Source organism: Paramormyrops kingsleyae, chromosome 17 (genome assembly GCF_048594095.1).
Source record: "Paramormyrops kingsleyae isolate MSU_618 chromosome 17, PKINGS_0.4, whole genome shotgun sequence".
Classification (NCBI taxonomy): Eukaryota; Metazoa; Chordata; class Actinopteri; order Osteoglossiformes; family Mormyridae; genus Paramormyrops; species Paramormyrops kingsleyae.
In genome coordinates, this window is record NC_132813.1 from 25,406,534 (window position 1) to 25,428,486 (window position 21,953).

Genomic DNA, 21,953 nt, shown 5'->3' on the forward strand with positions numbered 1-21,953 from the left:
TTCCCATTCATGTGCCATGTTCTGTTGTTTTGCTTGAATAACTGTAAGATTATGTGCATGTTCTGTCCTTAACCCTTGTGGTAACAGTTTACTTAATGTTCTCATCTATAATGCATTATAGATACCTATAATGCATCATAATGGTCGGTATAAGAATTGATAAAACATTACAGCATCTTCTATTGACAGTCAAAAGGCATTATAGTGTTGATTATAATACTTCTTAAGCTGCACTGTAATGTGTTATGAATGTGTTCACAGATCTTTATAAACATGGTGTTACTGCAAATCTCTCAAGTAAATTATACTGTCCAATGTTTGCAGACCTTTCTTCCCCACTTTTCCTGAGACTCCTGGCTCCCCTGATGCTCCTGGGGGCCCCTGAGATCCGGGACATCCTGGGGCTCCAGGGGGGCCACAGTTCCCCTGTAGGCCTTTGCACCCATAACCAGGAACACCAATCTCCCCTTTGTCACCTTTTTTCCCATCACAGCCTTGAAAGCAGAAACATCTGCTTATGACATCAGCACTGTGAAGAGATACTCTGCAGCACCACTGGCCTCATGAAGATGCACAAAAATTCCGCTAATTCAATGGTCATGTTATCAATTGACTATAGTCATGCAAGTAGACACACCTTGAGGGCCAGTGTCACCCCGAAACCCTGGAGGCCCTCCTGGGCCATGAGGTCCACAGTCACACTGCATTGGCATCTTTCCTGAAGGACCATGCTGGCCTTGAGCTCCAGGCTGCCCCTTTTGTCCCTTATAGCCACTCATGCCTGGCAGCCCAGGGAAACCTACAGACACAGAATAAATGTGCATCATGCATACCTTCATTGAAATTATTAATAACTACTATTATATGGTTTACAAGTACTATTCATTGTAACAATAGGAGCAATAGCACAGTAAGGAAGCCTGAAAACTCCTACTGGTGTTATATACTAGCAAGCAGGGAAATAACAGAATTTGAAGTGTCATTCCGGAGCGCAACTCTTAAATAAATAAAGAATCACCTCCACTACATGTTGGAGGGTTTTAAAACAAAATTGCATCAAATCTCTTCCCAGTCTGAGAGCCATTCAAATAAAAGACATACCAGTATTGGCTGTTCATTTCAGAACAACTAAGCAGGTCCCTGTCCCCAATATTCAACAATCAGGCAAGTATTCCTCGGTTGTCATATGTGTATTTACCTAACATTTGTTCATTTATTCATGGTGCATAAACCTAATTAGCCTGTTTGCTTGCTTGCTTACTTAACTATGACAAACCATTGTTAAGAACACTGGTTTTCATCTTAGCTTGTATTCACTTGGTCACCCTGAGCCTTAGCAGTCATCAAAGGAGTCCACTAATGCTATTGTATTAGTGTAATGCCACAAGAAGAATAAACCAATTTTTATAGATGAACCAGACCATCTACAGTATACTTATTGGAGTATAAAAAGTGCACAGTAAAATAAGGGCAGAAGAAACTATACATACAAACAAAAAGAGTACAGGAGAAAGTACAGGGAGTCACATCACTCTCTGCATTGCAAAATCATTCCATGAACTATAATCATGCACCTGAGAAACTGACTCTCAGTTTGGCAGTGACATCAGATATACTGTACAACAATTTTTTTCCCCCATATATGCTATTGAGTATTCAGGGTTGCCAACTTTGATCAGCTGGCTGGAGTGAGATTTTTAATTTGAGACAAGTCTGCACATACATGCACACTCATTTACATGCATGTTTATTACCTTGAAAATAGTCTGTAGAGTTTGCAAACTACCCCAACAATTTTGATGTAGCTTATTTTAGGTTTATAATGGAATAAAACAGATTTGTCATAAGATTTCTTGAGTGAGAGTCTGAAAGCGTGAGTGTCATGCCAGATGCGTGAGAGTTAGCAATCCTGGATTGCTACAGGCCTGTCTCTTTGAATATTAACTTCTACAAAGAGGAGATAGAGATAGAGGGGAAGTGCTGTGCTGATAGGAGAGGATGAGCTAAGCAGCTAACACAGTACCTTGTAATCCAGGTGGTCCTGCTGGGCCTGGAAATCCTTTAGGTCCTAATACTCCTATACTTCCATTGAGCCCACGTAACCCTTTATGACCAGTCAAAGACTCCCCTCGATGCCCTGGGAGCCCTGGAATGCCTGCTGGGCCTGGGGATCCTTGCTTTCCAGGTTCACTTGTACCATCCTGGCCCTTCTTACCATAATCGCCTTCACAGCCTGGCACTCCTAGCAAAGATGGCATTGTCGCTTTGGTAAGTTTATAGAACCAACAAGACACGTTGCCGATCAGGCAGGAATTTACTATGTACCTTTTGGTCCAGTCAAACCACACTGTCCAGGATCTCCACATTCTCCTTTTAGTCCATCTAGTCCACAAGGTCCATCAATTCCTCGAATACCAGGTGATCCTATACTTCCTGGGCAAATAAAAATGCAAATTTCACCAAAAAGTTCTCAACGGTGGGCATCAGTGTCAGAAACAGAAAAAGGAAAATATTTTGATTTCCTAAATAAAAGGACAAACCTGAAATGCCACACTTCCCCTTGGGTCCAGGGGGGCCTGGGTTAGCAGGAAGGCATGGCAGTGTGTCACCTGAATAAGGGACATTCAGATATTCATAATTGCCTTGCCCATTTATTCTTCATATGCAGCACTTTGAGCTATATGCTGAACTACTCACAAAATCAACTTTACCTTGGACACCTTTAGGTCCAGGGGGTCCTGGTGCTCCTAATAGGCCAGAGTCACCTGGAGGTCCACGTTCTCCAATCGCACCCATGACTCCAGTGCCTGCAGGACCCGGTTCTCCAGGCACTCCTTTGTCCCCTATAGATCCTTTGCATCCCCTGTCACCAGGAAACCCTGGGTAACAATCTCCCTAAAACATCAAGTCATAAAACATAAGATAAATTAGAACACAGTGCCTGCATCAGTGAAGTTTATATATTTATCGTGAAGTTCACAATGGAATCAATGATTTGAAAATGACCTGAGTTAGAGCACTGGAAAATCACTGACAATACAATATAAGACATACAGATAGAGAGACCACATCAACCCCTGCAACATACGCAGGAGGCCAGTTAATTTCATCTGTTGGCCTTGCAAAGAAACAAAATGAAAGAAAACATAACTGCTTGGAGCTGTGGAAAGAGGCAGCTATCATGCATTAACATTCATTAATTGATATTACAGTATGTGACTATAAGTTAAAAATAATAAGTTAACTTCTACTAAGATTTTTAGTAGGGTACCTTACCTCTTTGCCTGGATCTCCCATTGAACCTTCCGTTCCACTGAGCCCCTGTTTCCCAAAGCGTCCTTGGTAGCCAGGGGGTCCTAAAACACCCTGCTCACCCTTCACACCTTAAATAAACAGTTAAACCAGTCCGAATATTTTTTACCACATCTTTGACACGACTAGATGAATTGATAAGATCCCTTCAATTCTTACCTTTAATGTCCATTATGAAAGGCTCTCCTTTCTGACCCTTCAGTCCTTTATCACCTTTGAGCCCTGTAAAGCCCTGCAAGAGTTTACCAAAAAATACCACAACAGTTCAAACAGTTCAATTTTTGTTTCATCAGACCAGGTGATATTTCTCCAAAAAGTAAGATTTGTTTCTGAAGAAACCAAACTTGAACAGTTTGGTCATAATTGACCATTGTTATGTTTGTGTGAATACATTGAAGTAACATCATTAGCTGGGATGTTACAGCTCGGTCTGCCAAACAGACAATGTCCCCAGTACTTCAAAAGTTGTAGCAAAATGGCTTAAGGACAACAAAGTCAAGGTATTGGAGTGGCCATGAAAGAGGCCCAGCCTCAATCCAACAGTAAATCTGTGGGCAAAACTGAAAAAGCATGTGCGAGCACGGAGGCCTACAAACCTGACTCGGTTACAGGAGGAATGAGCCAAAATCCCAGTAACTTATTGTAAGATGCGTGTGGAAGGCTGACCAAAATGTTTGTCCCAGGTTATACAATTTAAAGGCAATGCTACTAAGTACTAAAACTTCTGACTCACTGGAACTGCGATGCAGTGAATTAAAAGTAGTGATGCACCGATAAGGAAATTTCTGGCCAATTCTGATACACTTTCTAAACCGACACTGATACAGACTGTTTGGGAGGTTCTGCTAAAATAAGCTTAAAAGGACACTCCACCCAAATAAATAAAAAAATTAACCGATTACATTCCAAAACAGCGAAACGGTATTTTTTTTTTGGTAAGAAAACACTGACGGTTGTTGCATACACAACAGTCTCAGAACACTATATTTTATGACTGTATACATCTTGTATGTTTAGAACATTTATAAATGAGAAGGCCTTATCATCAAGTGTGATAAACTCTGTAATTTTCCCAGTAATATCTTTTGATTTTGCACTGTATGCATTGAAATTTCTTTTGCCATCAAAAGCTTTTGTTATTGTGACAAAAAAGCTGTCAAAAAAATGACAATGATGTATTGTCTAGATTGCCTGTCACTCTCCCATGCCTCTCACTTATCTAATCATTACTACTTCCATAGCCCCAACCTCTATATCTAGCCCCATCTACAGTAAGCGTGGGAGTACCAAATTTTCCATATGGGGGAGTTCAACCACAATAAATGTCACTGAACAAAAACACTGCAGTATAACAAAAATGTTACCGTAATACTGGCCAAACCTACTCTATACACACTTCCCACTGCTCCAAAAAACTTCTTTAAAAGCCCAACTTTAATTAAATTGCCCCGCAATAAATTTTGCTGATCGGGTACTCAACTACTACTAATAAAATCTGCTGAGCCGAAGGGCACTAGTCAAGTCAAGTCAGGTTGGGGAGCATGCACTGATGTGTTGCCACCATGCGGCGAAACTCCTTTGGGATCCCCCATGGTACCCAACGATCCTGGCCAGCAATCCCTGACAGACACACAATCCTGCCCCACCCTCCGGAAATGGCCATCCATCTGCCTCAGTCAGGTGATACATGGGCCTCCCCTTGGCCTGGTCCAGTCGCATGGGTCCTCAGCAATAAGGGTCCTGCAAGCCGGATCAGCCTCAGGGAAACATGCCACATGGCCATAGTGCCGTAACTTATGCTCCCTCACAATGCATGTAATGTGCCTCATTCAGTACTCCTCTAGCAACCGCTCATTTGACACAAAGTCAAACCAGCGGTACCTAAGGATTCTCCGAAGAGACACAGTACTGAAGGAGTCCAGTCTTCATCTAAGTTCACTGGATAGTGTCCATGTCTCACAGCCATACAGCATGACAGGGAACACGTACCAGGACTGAAGACTTGGACCTTCGTCCTCTTGCAAAGATATTGGGAGCGATCACCCTTCCCTTTCCAGATAGGGACTACAAGTCCCATTTTCCAGTCAGTTGGGATGATGCCTGACTCCCAAATGGAAGCAAAGATTGCCTGCAATGCCAGGAGGACAGCCTTACCACCAGCCTAGAGAAATTCACCCCGGATACCACAGATCCCTGTGGCCTACCCTACTCCCAGGTGATTCACCACCCGTGCAGTATCAGTGAGATTGGGTGTTTCACAGCTGATTGGAGGATCAGCTTCAAGAACCGTAGACCCAGAGATGTCCAACATCCTAGCTGGAGGGTCAGCTTTAAACAACTGCTCAAAGTAGCCAGCCCAGTGGGTCACAACTGCAGTGTCATCCGTAAGGACAGTCTCATTGCCCGCCCTGACTGCAAGTCTGCGAGGAACAGATTCAGATGCGCGTAATGCTTAGATTCCTCTGTAAGCAGGTCGTGGATCACTAGTCCACAGAAGGTGTGTCACCTGCTCATAGATTCATCTAACAAATTCTTCCTTATTTGCCCTCAGAGCTCTCACAGCCGTCCTTCTCAGTTTCTGGTACAAACTGGAGTCACCATCAAGTCATGCGCTGAAAATCCTCTCAATAATATCCAGGGTGCCCTGCAAGATGAAACGCCTCCTTCTGAGAACACTGGCAACACCAACACAACCCTCAGGGTCTTATCACGAAAAGTCTCCCACATCACATTAGAATCAACAGTCGCACCTAAGTCTACAAGTTCCTCACACAAACTGTGTGCATACTCATCAGAAACACCCTAATCTTGGAGTCTGGCTAAGTCCAGCCTCATTCTCCTAGTAGGTGGAAGCCTACTGGCTTTAAGCTGAATCTTTAGAGTAGCAACAACAAGTCTGTGGTCATAATTCACAAACTGGGCACTTCTGTAGACCCTGCAATTCTGCAGGAGCCACCAGAGTCTACTCTTGAGGATGTAATCGATCTCCTTCGCCGCACCACCAGTATATGGAGTAGCAAGTCCAATGATGTGGCTCAGGGCATTGGAACCAGGATCCAGCGACCTGCAGCCCCTGACCTTTCGCAAAGTCAAGGAACACGGAGCCCCTTTCACCCCGGTCTCCAGACCCATGTGGACCGATGCAGTCCTCATAGCCAGCCCAGTCATTGCCAGTGCCAGTGGTCGCATTAAAGTCACCCATGACCTGAGGAGTGTCATCTTGTGGGGACCCTTCAACCACTAAGCAAAGTTACAAGTAAAATGTCTCCCTCAATGACAGATTACTCACTGTGGTCAGAGCATACACTGAGAAAACAGCTAAGACACCAATGGAGTGCCTTAGCCTGAGTCTCATAATATGCTCATTGAAAGTAGTGAAATCAGACAGCATCGCAAGGTGCCGAAACGCTACAGCAACAGCTACTCCCTGAATATGGCAGCTATCAGACCTACCAGACCAAAAGTAGGTATACCCACCTACAGAGATTTGGCCACTCCCCGGTCTGTGTACTTTAGAGAGTGCTGCCACCGAAATGCGGAGTTTACAAGGCTCCCCTGACAGCATAGGAGAGACAAGACTTTCCATGCGCCTACCCAGATGGGTCGCCTCAAACTTGTACCAAGTGCCGCCATGCAGCAGGCGACGCCACAGCACTACACCAACCAAGATCCCCAACAGGCCTGACCTTATTGGCTCTCCAATGGTTTCGACTCGTCTGGGAATGGGGCTCCCAAATGCTTTCCCCCATGCCATTCATGGTGTGTGCAGCCTCACTGCAAATGGCTGCAGCAGTGCTACTCCTGCGGAGAGCAGAAAGGTATCGTGCTTGTTTAAATCGAGCAGTTGTTTTTTTTACGGTGGCTGGAGTGCTAATCCCTCCTCCAACCCCCAAAGAAATTGTTTCCCTTGGAGGACTGCTTGCAGGATCTGATGCAGTTTAACGTCATACCCAGGACCCATAAACTATAGTTTGTAATATTCAGAAAATCATCTAGTGCACAAAATTGACAACTACTGATCTATACTATGTTCCAAGGAAGTTTCAAATATGTAGATGCCTTCATATTACTGTGTAAACAAGATGGAGCCTCCCTTTTCGCCCTCTGCTGCCACCAAGCCCTGCTGCCTCTCAATTTGTTTCAGGTATATCAGGTGTAGATTTTCAGCCATATAATGTTTTTTATGAAGTGGTAATAAGATCCATCAAAGATGGAGTATAGGATAGAGTAAATTGAAAAATGACATTAAACAGAGTTAAGCTATTCACAAGGTCAATCATCTTCCCTTCGCGGCCACTAAGCAGCGTTGCTTCAATTATTTTGCGATTTGTCTCAAAATTTGATCCATTTCTGCTCGCATACAATGCCTCTGCAAAATTAAAAAAAGATTCATGAAATACTTTTTAAGTTAATGTCTTAACCCTCTGGGGTCGAGTGCATCGTCAGCGACGCAGAGTACTTTTTGTGTCTATTTCAGTTTATATCTTGCTGAAATCTTAATGTAGATAGAATCATGAAACAAAACACTGGATAAATCCGTAATCTGTCTTCTTTTCAAAACGTCTATTGTCGGAAGTATTAAAGTTTTTAAAATTAGGTTAAATCGGCAAAAAAGTAAACCATATCACCTTACTTTGTTTTACCTGTATCGGGGGCGTGTAGTACTGCTCTGACCCGAAGATCGCTATTCACATTCTAAATAGCCGCATTAACGTGTATTCAAATCGCATTGGCATGGTAATTTGATTAACAATGTAGCGGTGAAACCCGATCCAGATACATCCCCATCAGTGCCATAAAAGGGGGTTGGGGACGTGGCCAGCTGTCAATGGTTCATTCATACACATGAAAGTTGCTACATATTCAATGAAAGGAGCCAGAAATAGTGGCATGAGTTAGCTTTTTCTTATTTATTTATCCAACTGAATGTTGCAACTACACGGTGATCAGATATCTGGGATCAAAATGTACTTTTATTATGTTTCTGCAAGTGTTCCAAACTGCATTTTGCAATTTCTATACTTTGATGTCAAATTACAAACTTAACAAAAATCTGACATATTTACAAAGTACATTAAAATAAAGATGAGTTTAATGGCAAAACAAATATATAAGAAATAATGTATTTGCCATGAATTAAGTTTATGATATTTGAAGAAATGTGTGATCATGCCCCAGTAAGTGAAAGTGTGTTTCCTATCCCTAAACCCCAGAGGGTTAATGATTGTCTGTGGTGACAGAGAAGTCTAAAATATAATTAATAAATCAATATCAAAATTTCAAATCAATTACATATTCAGTTTATTTGAATAAATTATATCTGTGCTGCCAGAAGGAATAGCAGAAAGGAAGTTGTCCTCACTTTTTGACCAGGACATCCAATTTCTCCAAGGAGCCCTTTGCTGCCCTGTTTTCCAGGGGATCCAGTACAGCCAAGGTCACCATTCCGGCCTTGTGGTCCCACAACGCCACACAGACCCTTAATCTCTAAAGGGCCACCACAGGCACACTCTCCAGGAAATCCTTTGCATCCTTTGATTCCAGTTGTACCTTGCACACCAGGCTCTCCATTGAACCCAGGGTTCCCCTTGGATCCTGGCATGCAGTAATAACCTGCAGGCACAGTCAGCACACATTACTACTCTCACAATACCAACTGCACTTCTCATGTCTTTAATATCTGTCCCTCTCATTATAGCACTACATACTGATGAAAACAGAAACACACCCTGCAACCACTTATCCTGGGGTCAGCAACTTACTGCAGGTGGTACTTTGAACAAAGCAGCCCTACACCCTGGCACACATGTGCACACATTCAACGGACAATGTGAAATGCCAATCAGCTTGATTGTATGTACACAAAATTACAATGATATGCACATCCAGACTAGAGGCAGCCTGACCACAGTGCTGACCACTAAGAAACCATGCCCCTAAATAAAAAAAATCATAAATAGCACAAATGCATGGATCACAAACACGCCTCGTATACATGTGCTTAAAAAGAACAGAACATTTTGTAACTGATATATGCAACGGATACATGTAATGGATATTTGTCTGCAGGTGGACCCTATAAGTAAAAATAATACTCACCTCCACAACCTTATTGTTGTCCACCGTCACAGCACAAAAACCCAAATATCACAGAACAAACACACAACAAAAGAAGACAAAGCAAAGAATTACATGCATTCCAAGTACATTTCGCCAGCATGCAAAACAGGTGAGGAACTGGGTCATAAGGGGAGATTGTTTGTGAAGGAACAGGCTGATATACAACAGAAGTATGCAAAACGTACAGGGGTTGGACAATGAAACAGAAACACATGGTCAATAGTGTTTGAGGTTTCATGCCTATATATACGCGGCCTGATGACCAATCTTCACTAACTGCCCATTCCATCAGTAAGAGCGGAGTGTGAAGGTTGAAATAGCAGAGCAATAGCACAGCTGAACAAAAACCTACACAACATAATGGGAGACATATTATAGTTCAAAAGAGGACAAATTGTTGGTGCACGTTTTACTGGTGCATATGTGACCAGGACAGCAATTTTTCTGATATTTCGAGAGCCACAGTATTCAGGGTAATATCAACATACCACTATGAAGGATGGACCACATCCAACAGGAGTAACTGTGAATATAAGAGGAAGCTGTCTGAAAGAGATGTCCTGCCACTAACCCAAACTGTATCCCAAAAACATGAAACCACAGCTGTGCAACTCACTGCAGAATTAAATGTACACCTCGACTTTCCTGTTTCCTCTTGTGTGGAACATTGACAACGCTTCCATGCAAATGGGTCATGACAGTCCGATATTAAACCAACTTTAAATTAAAGTTGTTAACTAAAAATTAAACCAGTAGATTCAAACTTATTTTTTCTGTTGTGGGAAAAAGATGCATTGTGCTTGCAATACAGTTCACAGTGGCCTATTTTGCACTGCCATACGTTCTGACAAATCATATGTGAAATACCATTTGAAAATTTAATTAGTACGTACACACTTCCACTAACAGGAGGACATCAGTTGAGTAGCTGGTCCATCAATGCCGCACGCGACTTGTGGCCATATGTGGCCCAGACCACCTCTGAATGCGGTTTGAGCGATCAGATCTCTATTCGTCTTTTGGGTGCATTCTCATACGTATTTACCACTGTCCATTTGTGATTGGACCATCCAGGACGCATGTAAATACAGGTGTGAACAGAGCCAAAGTGACGGTGTTACCAGTGAGAGACGTGCACCTAGTGGTTCAACCGCTGCACCCTAGTGGTGCCGTATATCAGGAGGATAATAAAACAATATACACAGCAAGACTGGTGACAGAGTGGTTTGATGAACATGAAAACTGTCAGGATTGGATCCTGTCCTGCCCTGGTCCTGCCAGGGGGCATCCCTGGTCATCCCATTTCCCATTATTTCCCAGGTTGTTAGCTCCTACTGTTTTACTGTTCTCCTGGCCACCACGTCACTTAATGGGCTAAACAGGTGGCTTTCACCCATACCCCTTTTCCACTGCACTGGTGCCGGTGCTGGTACTGTTGCTCAAGTTGGGAACCAGCAAGAACCAGCCTACATTTCCACTGACTTTAGATCCCAGTGGAAGCCTGGTGACAAAACTGTGACCATGTTACAAACCACAACCAACTTAACTCCAGATTTGCTTTGTACCATTTTCTTTGTTTAAAGGGGCAGTTTAACCCAAAAATTGTCATAAACTCGGACGGATTTGGCGTTAGGCCGAGGCATGATGCAGGTAGAAATGGTGGACGACCCACTGGCAGCTTCATGGGACAACAGAAGGGTTTATTAAATGAATTAAACACAAGAAAACACTAACAAAAACAAAGGACCATGGGAATAAACAAAGACTAATTACAAAAACGGGGCAGGTAAGCAGGACATACATCTAACAGTCACAATCAATGAACCACTCGAGTTCATGACAGGACGAACCGCTCATCAGGACGATCCCCAGGCTCCGGGACACCTGCCCCACCTCAAAGCCGCCGCAATGCCCGAGTCCTGCCCAGGGGAAGTCGCAGCCGGTGCCGCAATGCCCAAGCCCTGCCCAGGGGAAGTCGCAGCCACCGCCCATGTCGCTCCGCCCGAGCTGCCCACGTCCGGCCCACAGAGGGCTGCCACAGCCGTCGCTCCACCCCGGTTTCCCGAGCCCGGCCCACAGGGGGCAGCCGCAGCCGGAGGCTACCCACAAGTTAGTGGAGATGGATCTACCTGTGAGGACTTGGAGTGGGACCCCCCGGATCTGGACCTGAGTCCCCCATTTCAGGTTCCTGCCTCCACCCTAGCTGGCATATGGCACAGGTGGAGGCCCAACAGAGGGCCAGGTTGGTTCTCTGCTCCCTGAAAGGGGAGACGGGGACACACCAGGCGGGCCAACCGCCCAGACCCAGGTCCCTGTCCAGTGGACCCCAGTCCTGCAGCCACCTCCTTGTCACCCTCCAGTTCCCCTCATGCAGTCATCTCCTTGCTCTCACGTCCTAACCACTCAAGTTCATGACAAAAATATGACTTAGAGGGGTCTAAGTGATATTTATCCATCTACGTTGTTATGCTGGGAGTTGCGTAGTTTTGCCATAGAAATGGCTGGATTCTCTCAATTAAGATACAAACACGAGCATCCCAATTAAAATCTTCTGTGCAGTGATAAGATTGATGTGTGGGGTTCGGTAGAAGAAAATATTTCCTACAGTCAACTGCTTACTGCAGAGTCTATGGATAATCTTGAGTAACTGGGTCATGATTTCTTGTAAGAGATGTTGCTCTTGCATTTTTCAGATGCATTTTTCTGGCGTTTAATCACCACAGAAAGAATGCCATTCACTCTCATCATATTTGAGAGAAGCCCAACATTTTTTCAACTGATATCTCCAAAACTTCATAGCTGAATTTGCGGCACTGGCACCAATTTTTTTCGAGTGGAAAAATGTGGCACTGGTTCCAAGTTGGGGACCAGTGCCGTTCAACCTTTGCAGTGGGCTTAGAGGCTTTTGGCGTGGCTTAGGGCCTGAACTATGTTTGTATTTTTGATTGTTTGTTTTTGTATATTCTTGATCTATGCATTTGTGTTATGGTTTTTTGTTGTCCCTTGTTATTAGTAATGTTTATTTACCCTTGTTTTCTAGTCTTGGTGTTGGTCCTCTATAACTTTACTGACCTCACCTACAGTATTCTTTGTTGCCCCTGGTTTGTAATAGTCCACACTTATCCCTTGTTAGCCCTTGTTATCTGTGTATATTTAAGTACCTGCCCTCATTCTGTTCCTTAGTTGATCATTGTGGCTGTTTGCCCTGTGTTTCGATGTTCAGTTGTTACCTTGTAGTTGTTTTACCTGTCTTGTTTTGACCCCATGTAATTCCTTACTTTCTGGTTCTCCATTTATGTTCTGTTTTTTAATAAATCCCTTTTGAGAGTCGCTACATGTCCCTCCTTTGTAATGCCCCGCCATAACAGAAAATGAAGTTGAACATCTCCCATGGCCTGCACAGTCACCAGATCTGATTATTATTCAGCCACTTTGGGTTGTTATGGAGGAGCAAGTCAGGAAATGTTTTCCTCCACCAGCATCATGTAGTGACATGGCCACTGCACTGCAAGAGAAATGGCTCAAAATCACACTGGCCACTGTACAAGACTTGTATCTGTCATTCCCAAGACAAATTGATGCTGTATTGGTCGTACAAGGAGGCATTATGCCATACTAAAAAATTTTTGTAGTCTAAAACCAGATGTTTCAATTTCATTGTCCAACCCTATATTTTTCAAATACAAAATACTGTAGTTTATTTTGATACTTTGCTTGGTGGCTATATTTTGTAGTTTATATTGATACAAAATACCCACTTTGTAAGTGTATTAGATACATTTTGTTGTATTTCTCATAGATATAATTCTTCTCTAAGAAATATCCTGAGTTCTTAATCTGTTATGAGCTAGATGGAGATATATGTCTTTGAGTAGACATGGCAGGTGGAAATGTCTACATCAGTGAATACTCTGATTAGTGGATGAATAATGTACCTGGGGGGCCAGGAGGACCTCTGGCACCTTTCAGTCCTTGAAGTCCTTGTTTTCCTGGGCATCCTACTTTTAATTCATCAAAGCAATTTACTTTGGTCTCCCCCTTTGGTCCCTGGGGGCCTGGACACCCTGGCTTTCCAGGCTGGCCAGCAGGGCCTGATGAGAAAATTAATGTAACAGCATCCTAGCAACAAGTTCTTTTAGTATCTCGTTCTAGTTCCCATTTTATGGAAATGCTCTATTATTCTGCAGCTCTCACCACATGCCAGATCTCCGGGGGGTCCTCGATGTCCTATGAAGCCCATGGTCCCAGGGTCTCCTTGACACCCTAATGGGCCAGGTGGTCCTCTGTCCCCTTGATGTCCTGCAAGGAAAAGAAAAACATGTATTTAAATATTAGGTTTCAACCATTACATTGGTCAGCTGATAAAATTGGCCATTATAAGGTTCCATATATTTATCAGCACTGATAATGTAAACATTTTTGATGAGAAAACACAAAAAGTTTAGGACCGAAAGTGTATTTTTTCTGCAGGTACTCATCATGGCTGGCTGTGAACACCCCACAAGCCTCACTGTTTCAGAGGTGTTCTGACTCAGTCATCTGGCAAAAATAATTTGGCCCTTTATGTCTGCCCATTTCTTCTGCATTTATTTGCTTCACATGGGGGTAGTTATATTTGTATGTAGTAAGTCACAGTCTTTTTGCAAACAGCTTGTGCTCGCTGGCACTCTCTCTCTCTCCCTCCCTCAACATCAACAGCCAGGACAGACTTCAGACTTCTGATTTTAAAATCTCCCACCTTGGAGTTGTTACACGCTACCTGGGGGAGGAACCGACACCCCACACCCCACTCCCATGTCAGCTACACTATATGCCTTATTAGGCTCATTCATTTACCTGTGTGATTCAGGAATTCAAATGTCGGGGTTCCTCGTACACCTGGATCTCCTTGAAAGCCCTTTAATAAAACAGTACTGAGAGGTGAGTACCACAGTACTGAGAGGTGAATTTAATGCCCCAATAATTTGCTGAAACGGAATTTTTCTAGTAGGACTCACCTTTGGTCCCTCTGTCCCAAACAAACCAGGAAGTCCAAAGTCCCCTTGTGATCCCTGAAAAAGACCATTCTCAAAGAGTTGTAATTCACACACATTCATGCATTTCCTTTAAAAGAAAGATACTAAAGCATACCTTCAGTCCATGTTGTCCTTGGCAACCAGGAGATCCAGGAATGCCCTGAGAAGACAGGTCACTACATTTTACTTGAATGCTATCACATGTGATGACAACAATTTATATAACAACTGGTTTAATTCTACAAAAAAAAAACCATCCACCTTCTAACCAATTATCCTACTCAGGATAGTCTAGAACTTGTTTCAGGTAGCACTGGGCACAGGGTCGGGGTGTACCCTTTAGGGGATGTCCATTGCAGGGCACATACACACATATGCTTAAATTAGTGAAGCCGTATGTCTTTAGACCTCAGGAGGAATCTGTAGCATGGAGAGAAACCCGTGTGACACAAAGGGGATCCAAAAACTACACACACTGAAAGCAAAGGTGACATTTGAATCCTTAACCATGGAAGTGTAAGGCAGCAGTGCTTCCGGTTGAATCACTACACTGCCCTTTCCGGAAATTCTCTGAAGAAACGGAGATTGATTTTTGAATCTGATTAATCTGAACAGGTCCCGATCTTCACCCATACAATATGCCTACAAAGTCTGGAAAAGATCAGCCAAATAATTTTTTAGTTATCAGTCATTTCATTTATTTTTTCATAGTGCATTTTCATAACATTACATTGTCTCAAAGGGCTTTATATTATCCCTGCCCAACGCCCCCAGTGAGCAAACCAGAGGTGGGAAGGAAAAACTCCCTAGTAGGAAGAAAGCTTGGGAGGAACAAGGAGGAGCCCAACCACCCTGGGCCAGAAATCATGCTGCTCAAGTATCTGTGATGCCCTTCTCTTTGCTATCACTATGTGTCGCTGCTTCAATTTTGGGCTGATCTGTTTCAAAATTTGATCACTTGCACATTTTCCACGATGTGCCTAAAAAGTTTAAAAAAGATCCATGAAATAATTTTAGAGTTACTGTGTTCACAAGACCAAGGGCCCTATTTGATGCTCCTAATGAGATGATGGATGGTGTCCTGGGGGATCCCCTTCCAGATGTGGACCAGGGCATCACTGAGTTCCTGGAAAGTCTGATGGACCGAAACATAATGTCCCACAGCTATTCTATTGGATTTAGTTCTGGTGAGCATGGGGCCCAGTCAATGGTATCAACTCCTTCTTCCTTCAGGAACTGCCTGCATACTCTCGCAACATGAAGCAATCCATCCTGACCCTTTCACATCTGTTACATTTGCTCATCTGTGAAAAGCACAGGGGACCAGTGGCAGACCTGCCAATTCTCGTATTCTATGGCAAAAGACAATCAAGCTTCACAGTGCCAGACAGCGGGCACATGGCCAACTAGACAACATCGGGTCCTCAGGTCACCCTCATGATGTCTGTTTCTGATTGTTTGGTCAGAGACATTCACATCAGTGGCCTGCTGGAAGTCATTTTCTAGGGCTCTGGCAGTGCTCATCCTGTTCCTCTTTGCACAAAGGAGCAGATACTGGTCCTGCTGATGGGTTAAGGACCTTCTACAGCCCTGTCCAGCTCTCATAGAGTAACTGTCTGTCTCCTGGAATCTCCTCCATGCCCATGAGACTGTGCAGGGAGACACAGCAAACCTTCTAGCAATGGCATGTATTGCAATACTGAAAAAACAGTCAGAAAAAATGTCAGTGGCCTCCAACTATTAAACCATTCCTGTTTTAAGGGTCATTTCATTGTTGCCACTCTAGTACATCTGTTGTTAATTTCATTAACCCCAGAGCAGCTGAAATTGATTAACAACCCCCTCTTCTACTTCACTGACCAGATCAATATCCCAGAAGTTTAATACAGCACTCCAGAGCGTGTTGCGAAAAATGCATATAAAACCACTTCAGTCAGTGGTGGAATGTGTGGAACATACCCACATTTTGTGTTTCTCCACCCAAAGTACATTTGTAGCCTAAGCACATGTAAACCCCAGGCTGAACTAGATGGAAGAATACACTTAAGTGAAAGCTATGTGCTTTTTTGATTTATGCTCATGGGAGAATTGGTATGGAAGCCCGTTTCCACCACCCGGAGGAGAAAAAAAAACATTTATCTCAGAATTCTGACTTTTTATTTCAGACTTTTTATTTTCTGACTTAAGTTAGAATTCCAAGATAAAAAGTCAGAATTCTGAGATAAAAACTCGTATTAAGTCAGAATTCTTTTTTATCTCAGAATTCTGACTTATTATGTCGGAATTCAGACTTTTTTCTGTCTTTTAACTTTTCATTGAATGTTGAGTGCTGACTTAAATCCATTCACAAATGCGCATGTAATGGCAGATGTATACTTGGTCTTAGCAGCATGGAGCATATAGCTGAGTATTTTAGTTGTGGTTTTACAAACAACCCAGCAATCATGCCCATTTGGGCCCTGCATGGGCAGGTGTGGGTTTACTGTGGGTCAGTGTGGGCAGGGCAAACCCACACTAATCTCACGCAGGGCCCATGCGGGTTAGCCCACGCGGGGCCTGCAGCAGTTTTGCCCCTTGGGTCCCCTATGTGGGTTTTCTATGGGCCAACCCACAGTTGGGCTTGCCCACAGAAAACCCACACAGGCCCCCTGTGAGTAAGCCCATGCAAGGCCTGCAGCAGTTTTGTTTGACAGCCCATTTTTAATTAGAACTGCACACAGTCACCAAGGCAAGTATTTATTATTAATTATTATTAGTGATCAATGAAATTAATTAATAATTTATTATTATCAACAGCAACATCAATAATAATAATAATTATTATAGTTTATTATTATTATTATTATTATCTAAAGCTGTGTGCCTCATTTTCGCTGTGGGTTAGAAAACAATCCCGTCATAGAGAGTGTTCTGGCCCTGCCATTTATTTTGTGTGGTCACTAGGGACACATTCCTTGCCCTGTGCCGTAGCTTCTGTGATAGGCTCCGAACCCCCAGCGACCCTGAATAGGACACGAGGGTACAGAAGCTGGATGGATGAATGGATGGATGGGGGACACGTGCTGGGCGTTTGAGTGCAGCTCAAGCTCGCAATCTCGAGAAAAGTAGTGTTTCGAATCAGAAAGACCGTTATGAGATAAAGCGACAGCGAAAGCTAATTAAAACAATTATTGATCATCCCTTGATAGCCCCATTTAAAGGCACTCCTGTGAGTATAAATGTTACGTTAATATACATGTTTAACCTCATTCAGTTTAATCGCAATTTTGAGTTGTTGAAAACCACAATAAATGTTAAATTGCTCCGTTCTTGTCAGTTCAATATGTATCTGCTTGATCGGCTAAATATAGGTTATACTTAAATATAAGGTAAGATATAGTATTAAACGTTCCTATGGAGAGAAATCCCGGACATTTTTCAAAAGGAATTGAAAATTGGATTTGCAATTGCGTTTTCCATATGTGGACGCATAAAGTGTGACATAATTCAAATGCAAATGCAAATTTTGCAATACCGTTTGCTTTTTCGCTTTCGCGAACGAACACTGACTGCCAAATTTCAAATGAAAAAGCAAAGTCCAAAGTCTGCTTTTTCACTTTCTCTGCGTCGCGTATGTAGCCTGCCAAAACTCAAACGCAATCGCAATTCATTTTGCATTTGAATTTCCGACGCCTTACACGGAAACCTGTCAATCAGCGTCAGGGGTGGGTCTAAACTGTGGGGCGTGATTGTATGGGGAGTGACGTCACTCGCAGTCGACGACCAAGAGGGGTGTATGGTATGGAAGCATATGTGTAGCAAAATTCAATTTGCAATGCAATATGCAGAATGGCAATACAATATGCAAAATGACAATGCAATATTCAAAATGGCAACGCAATGTTCAAAATGGCATTGTAATTCTGTATTTAAATTGACATTTTCCATCACCTCCACGCCTGCAAAATTTGGTGCAGAATGAAATTGAAAATTAAATTATATTATTTACATTTGCCATTTCCAACAGTAGTCTTAAGTTGTAAAGTGCATACTATTTTAATGCTTTATAAGTAGCAAAATTAAAATGAAAATGTATAACCCAAATTGATTTGATATGTGTAACATGTCCAAGCAGAAACAGTAGCAAAATTATCATTTAAATGTTATTTGTCCTAAATGCATTTAGACTAACAGTTAGGACACTTAAGATTGCATTTTCATCATGACGCCGTGGGATATTTGTAGCAAAATTCAATGCGGCTTTGAAAATGCATTCCGAGCTGACCACGCCCACCCTACGGCAATCATTGCGTCAAGGCGGGGACTGGCGGAAGCGTGTTACGTTTAGATCGTTTGAAACATGGCGGCTGGAGATCTGATAAGATCCTTGAATTCATTGGCAGATGAAGTGGAGCGTGAACAGAGAAATAATGTTTTTGAAGCATCATAGAAACACATAGGCTGACTTGAATAATCTCAAAAATTGAACTAGGGAATTCAGATCACTTGAGTAAATAAGAAACTTCACAGATGCATGTTTCCCTGCTTGAAAAAAAAAAAAACAAAACAAAACAATAGAAGCCCAATAGAAATCATCACAGAAATTCTAATGGTTTCCATTATAATACCATTATGAACCATAAACTTTTTCAAGTAAAACCATTACAAAATTCCTTTTTGTAGTATGTTTTGGGCATTTTTCCAATAGGATTTAACACCAATAAAATCCATCACATACCAGTATACACCATTAAAACCAATGCAATTCCCATTATAACCATTAAATCCATTACTTATTTTCTGTTGTGTTTTGGGCAGGGATCTATTGTTTTTTTTGTTTGTTTTTTTTTTTTCAAGCAGGGATACATGCCTCTGTGAAGTTTCTTATTTACTCAAGTGATCTGAATTCCCTAGTTCAATATTGTATTGCCATTTTGCATATTGCATTGCAAATTGAATTTTGCTACACATATGCTTCCATAGTATGGAAGTAAATTAATGACAAAAGTCGTTGATGAAAAAAACACGTTGAATTACACTTAAAGAATAAAAACGCATTGCATTAATGACGCTTTGAATTTTTGGGGACTGTAATTTAATATGTGCATACATTTAAACATTGAACATTTCAACTGAAAACATTTCAATTTCATTGCGTAAACGTTCAGTACAAAAATATTCGGCTTCCAAGGTTCAGTTCCAAAACATACGTATTTTAAGGTGCATGTTTATAATTCAACCACATGAATTCAGTTCATTTAATTTTTTTTTAAATTTCAAAAGAACAAATTCAGTTGGAAAATATTCCATGTGTTTTATTCACATCTTTATTATTCAAGCAGTAACATTCAGTCCTCTTATTTCTGCTTTACAATATTCAGTCCCGTTATTTTTGCTGTTTCAAATACGCTGTCAGAATTTCAGTGGTTTAAAATACGGTATTGCAACGGTATTGCAAAATTTGCAGTTGCATTTGAATCATGTCACACTTCATGCGTCCACATATGGAAAACGCTAAACAGATTCAGTTCTGCTAACCTCTCCTCATAAGACATTCCTCTAAGACCAGGAATCATTCTCGTAGCTCTTCGTTGCACCTTTTCTAAAGCAGCAATGTCCTTCTTGAGGTATGGTGACCAAACCTGCACACAGTATTCTAGGTGGGGTCTTACCAAGGAATTATATAAGTGTAACATCACCTCCCTTGACTTAAACTCCACACACCTAGAGATATAACCCAACATTCTATTGGCCTTTTTTATTGCTTCCCCACACTGGCGAGAGAGGGACATGGAAGCATCAACATACATACCTAGATCTTTCTCGTAATCAGCTACCTTTATTTCAGTGGAACCCATAAAATATCTGTACTTTATATTTCTGCTCCCTGCATGGATTACCTTACATTTATCTGTGTTAAATTTCATCTGCCAAGTATCAGCCCTTTGAAGCCTCTCTGCTGCTAGATCAGTATCTGCTACACCGCCCACCTTGGTGTCGTCTGCAAATTTAACCAATTTACTGTATGTATTTGTGTCAATATCATTAATGTAAATTAGGAACAATAGTGGTCCTAAAATTGAACCCTACGGTACCCCACTATGAACGGAGGCCCACTGTGACATTGTGCCTCTAATAACTACTCGCTGCTTCCTGTCAGTTAGCCAGTTTTTGATCCAAACTGCCACAGTTCCTAAAATCCCTGCAGCTTTAAGCTTTAGCAAGAGCCGTTTGTGGGGGACAACATCAAAGGCCTTCTGGAAATCTAAGTAAATCACATCATAGGCCTTTTTGTGATCAATTTCACTTGTAGCTTCCTCAAAGAACTCAAGTAGATTCGTTAAGCAGGATCTACCTCTCCTAAATCCATGTTGGCTATCCTTTATAATGTTATTTGCATCTAGGTAATCTACCATTTTCACTTGAATTATAGCTTCCATTATTTTTCCAGTAATGCTAGTTAAACTGATTGGCCTATAGTTTGCTGGATTACTTCTATCCCCTTTTTTGAATATGGGTGTTATATTAGCATGCTTCCAATCTGATGGTACCACACCCGCAGATAACGATTTCTGGAATATTAAAGTTAAAGGTTGGCTAATAATATCCCTCATCTCTTTTAAAACTATAGGTAAGATGCCATCAGGCCCCTGCGATTTATTTATTTTGAGTTTAGCTAGGCTTAGTATCACATCAACCTCAGTTATACATATATTGGTCATAGACGATGCTGTATTCGTATTAATTGGTGGTAAGTTACTTGTGTTCTCCATTGTGAACACCCTTGAAAAATAATCATTAAATTCATTTACTATATCAATTTCATTATCAATTATAAGTCCCTTACTATCCTGCAAATGAGTGATTTCAGCTTTTAGTGCTCTCTTGGAGTTAAAATATTGGAAGAAACCTTTACTGTCATGCTTAGCCTCCAATGCAATTTTTCTTTCTACATCCCTCTTGGATAACCTAATGTCATTTTTTAACTCTGTCTGTAGACTTAGATACTCCTGCTTAATTTTGAAATCATTAGTTATTTTCCAATTGTGGAACAGAGCCCTTTTCCTCCTGACTTTATTCTTAATTTCCTTAGTAAACCACCTTGGTTGTCGTTTCCTAGATTTAGTTTTGCTGGAAACAGGTATGAAGTCCTCTTGCACTTGCAACAATGTGCTTTTGAAAAATTCCCATGCCTCTTCAACTGTTTTGCTATTTAACTCTGTCCAGTTTACAGTTTCTAATTTCCGTCTCATACCATTAAAGTTAGCCTTCCTAACATTGTATACTTTTAATTTCGACTTTGCTCTTCGGACACTAAAATTAACCTAGAATTTAACCATGTTATGTACAATGGGTCTAAAACCTCTAATTTTCCAATCCTATCCTGGTTATTACAGAAAACAAGATCAAGAAGGGCTTCTCCCCTGGTAGGAGTATTAACAAACTGAGTAAAAAAACAATCCTGTACTAATTCCACCATCTCAAGTTCATTTACAGAAGAGCCAGAGACTGTGTCCCACTGTATCC

General features: G+C 41.9%; 1 protein-coding gene across 4 annotated transcripts in view; it reads right to left on the reverse strand.

The window, feature by feature from the left end:
* The window catches only part of col4a4 (collagen, type IV, alpha 4), a 113,764-nt gene that overhangs the window by 38,416 nt on the left and 53,395 nt on the right, over positions 1-21,953 (reverse strand). For all 4 annotated transcript variants that reach the window (XM_072701759.1, XM_072701758.1, XM_072701756.1 and 1 more), the window contains exons 16-29: positions 14,563-14,607; positions 14,430-14,483; positions 14,269-14,329; positions 13,627-13,731; positions 13,368-13,523; positions 8,675-8,925; positions 3,472-3,544; positions 3,277-3,383; positions 2,712-2,895; positions 2,541-2,609; positions 2,326-2,433; positions 2,024-2,242; positions 638-799; positions 327-494 (exon numbers count right to left, since the gene is read on the reverse strand). In XM_072701759.1, the coding sequence (XP_072557860.1) occupies positions 327-494; positions 638-799; positions 2,024-2,242; positions 2,326-2,433; positions 2,541-2,609; positions 2,712-2,895; positions 3,277-3,383; positions 3,472-3,544; positions 8,675-8,925; positions 13,368-13,523; positions 13,627-13,731; positions 14,269-14,329; positions 14,430-14,483; positions 14,563-14,607 (1,762 nt within the window). The remainder of the gene's footprint in view (positions 1-326; positions 495-637; positions 800-2,023; positions 2,243-2,325; positions 2,434-2,540; positions 2,610-2,711; positions 2,896-3,276; positions 3,384-3,471; positions 3,545-8,674; positions 8,926-13,367; positions 13,524-13,626; positions 13,732-14,268; positions 14,330-14,429; positions 14,484-14,562; positions 14,608-21,953) is intronic.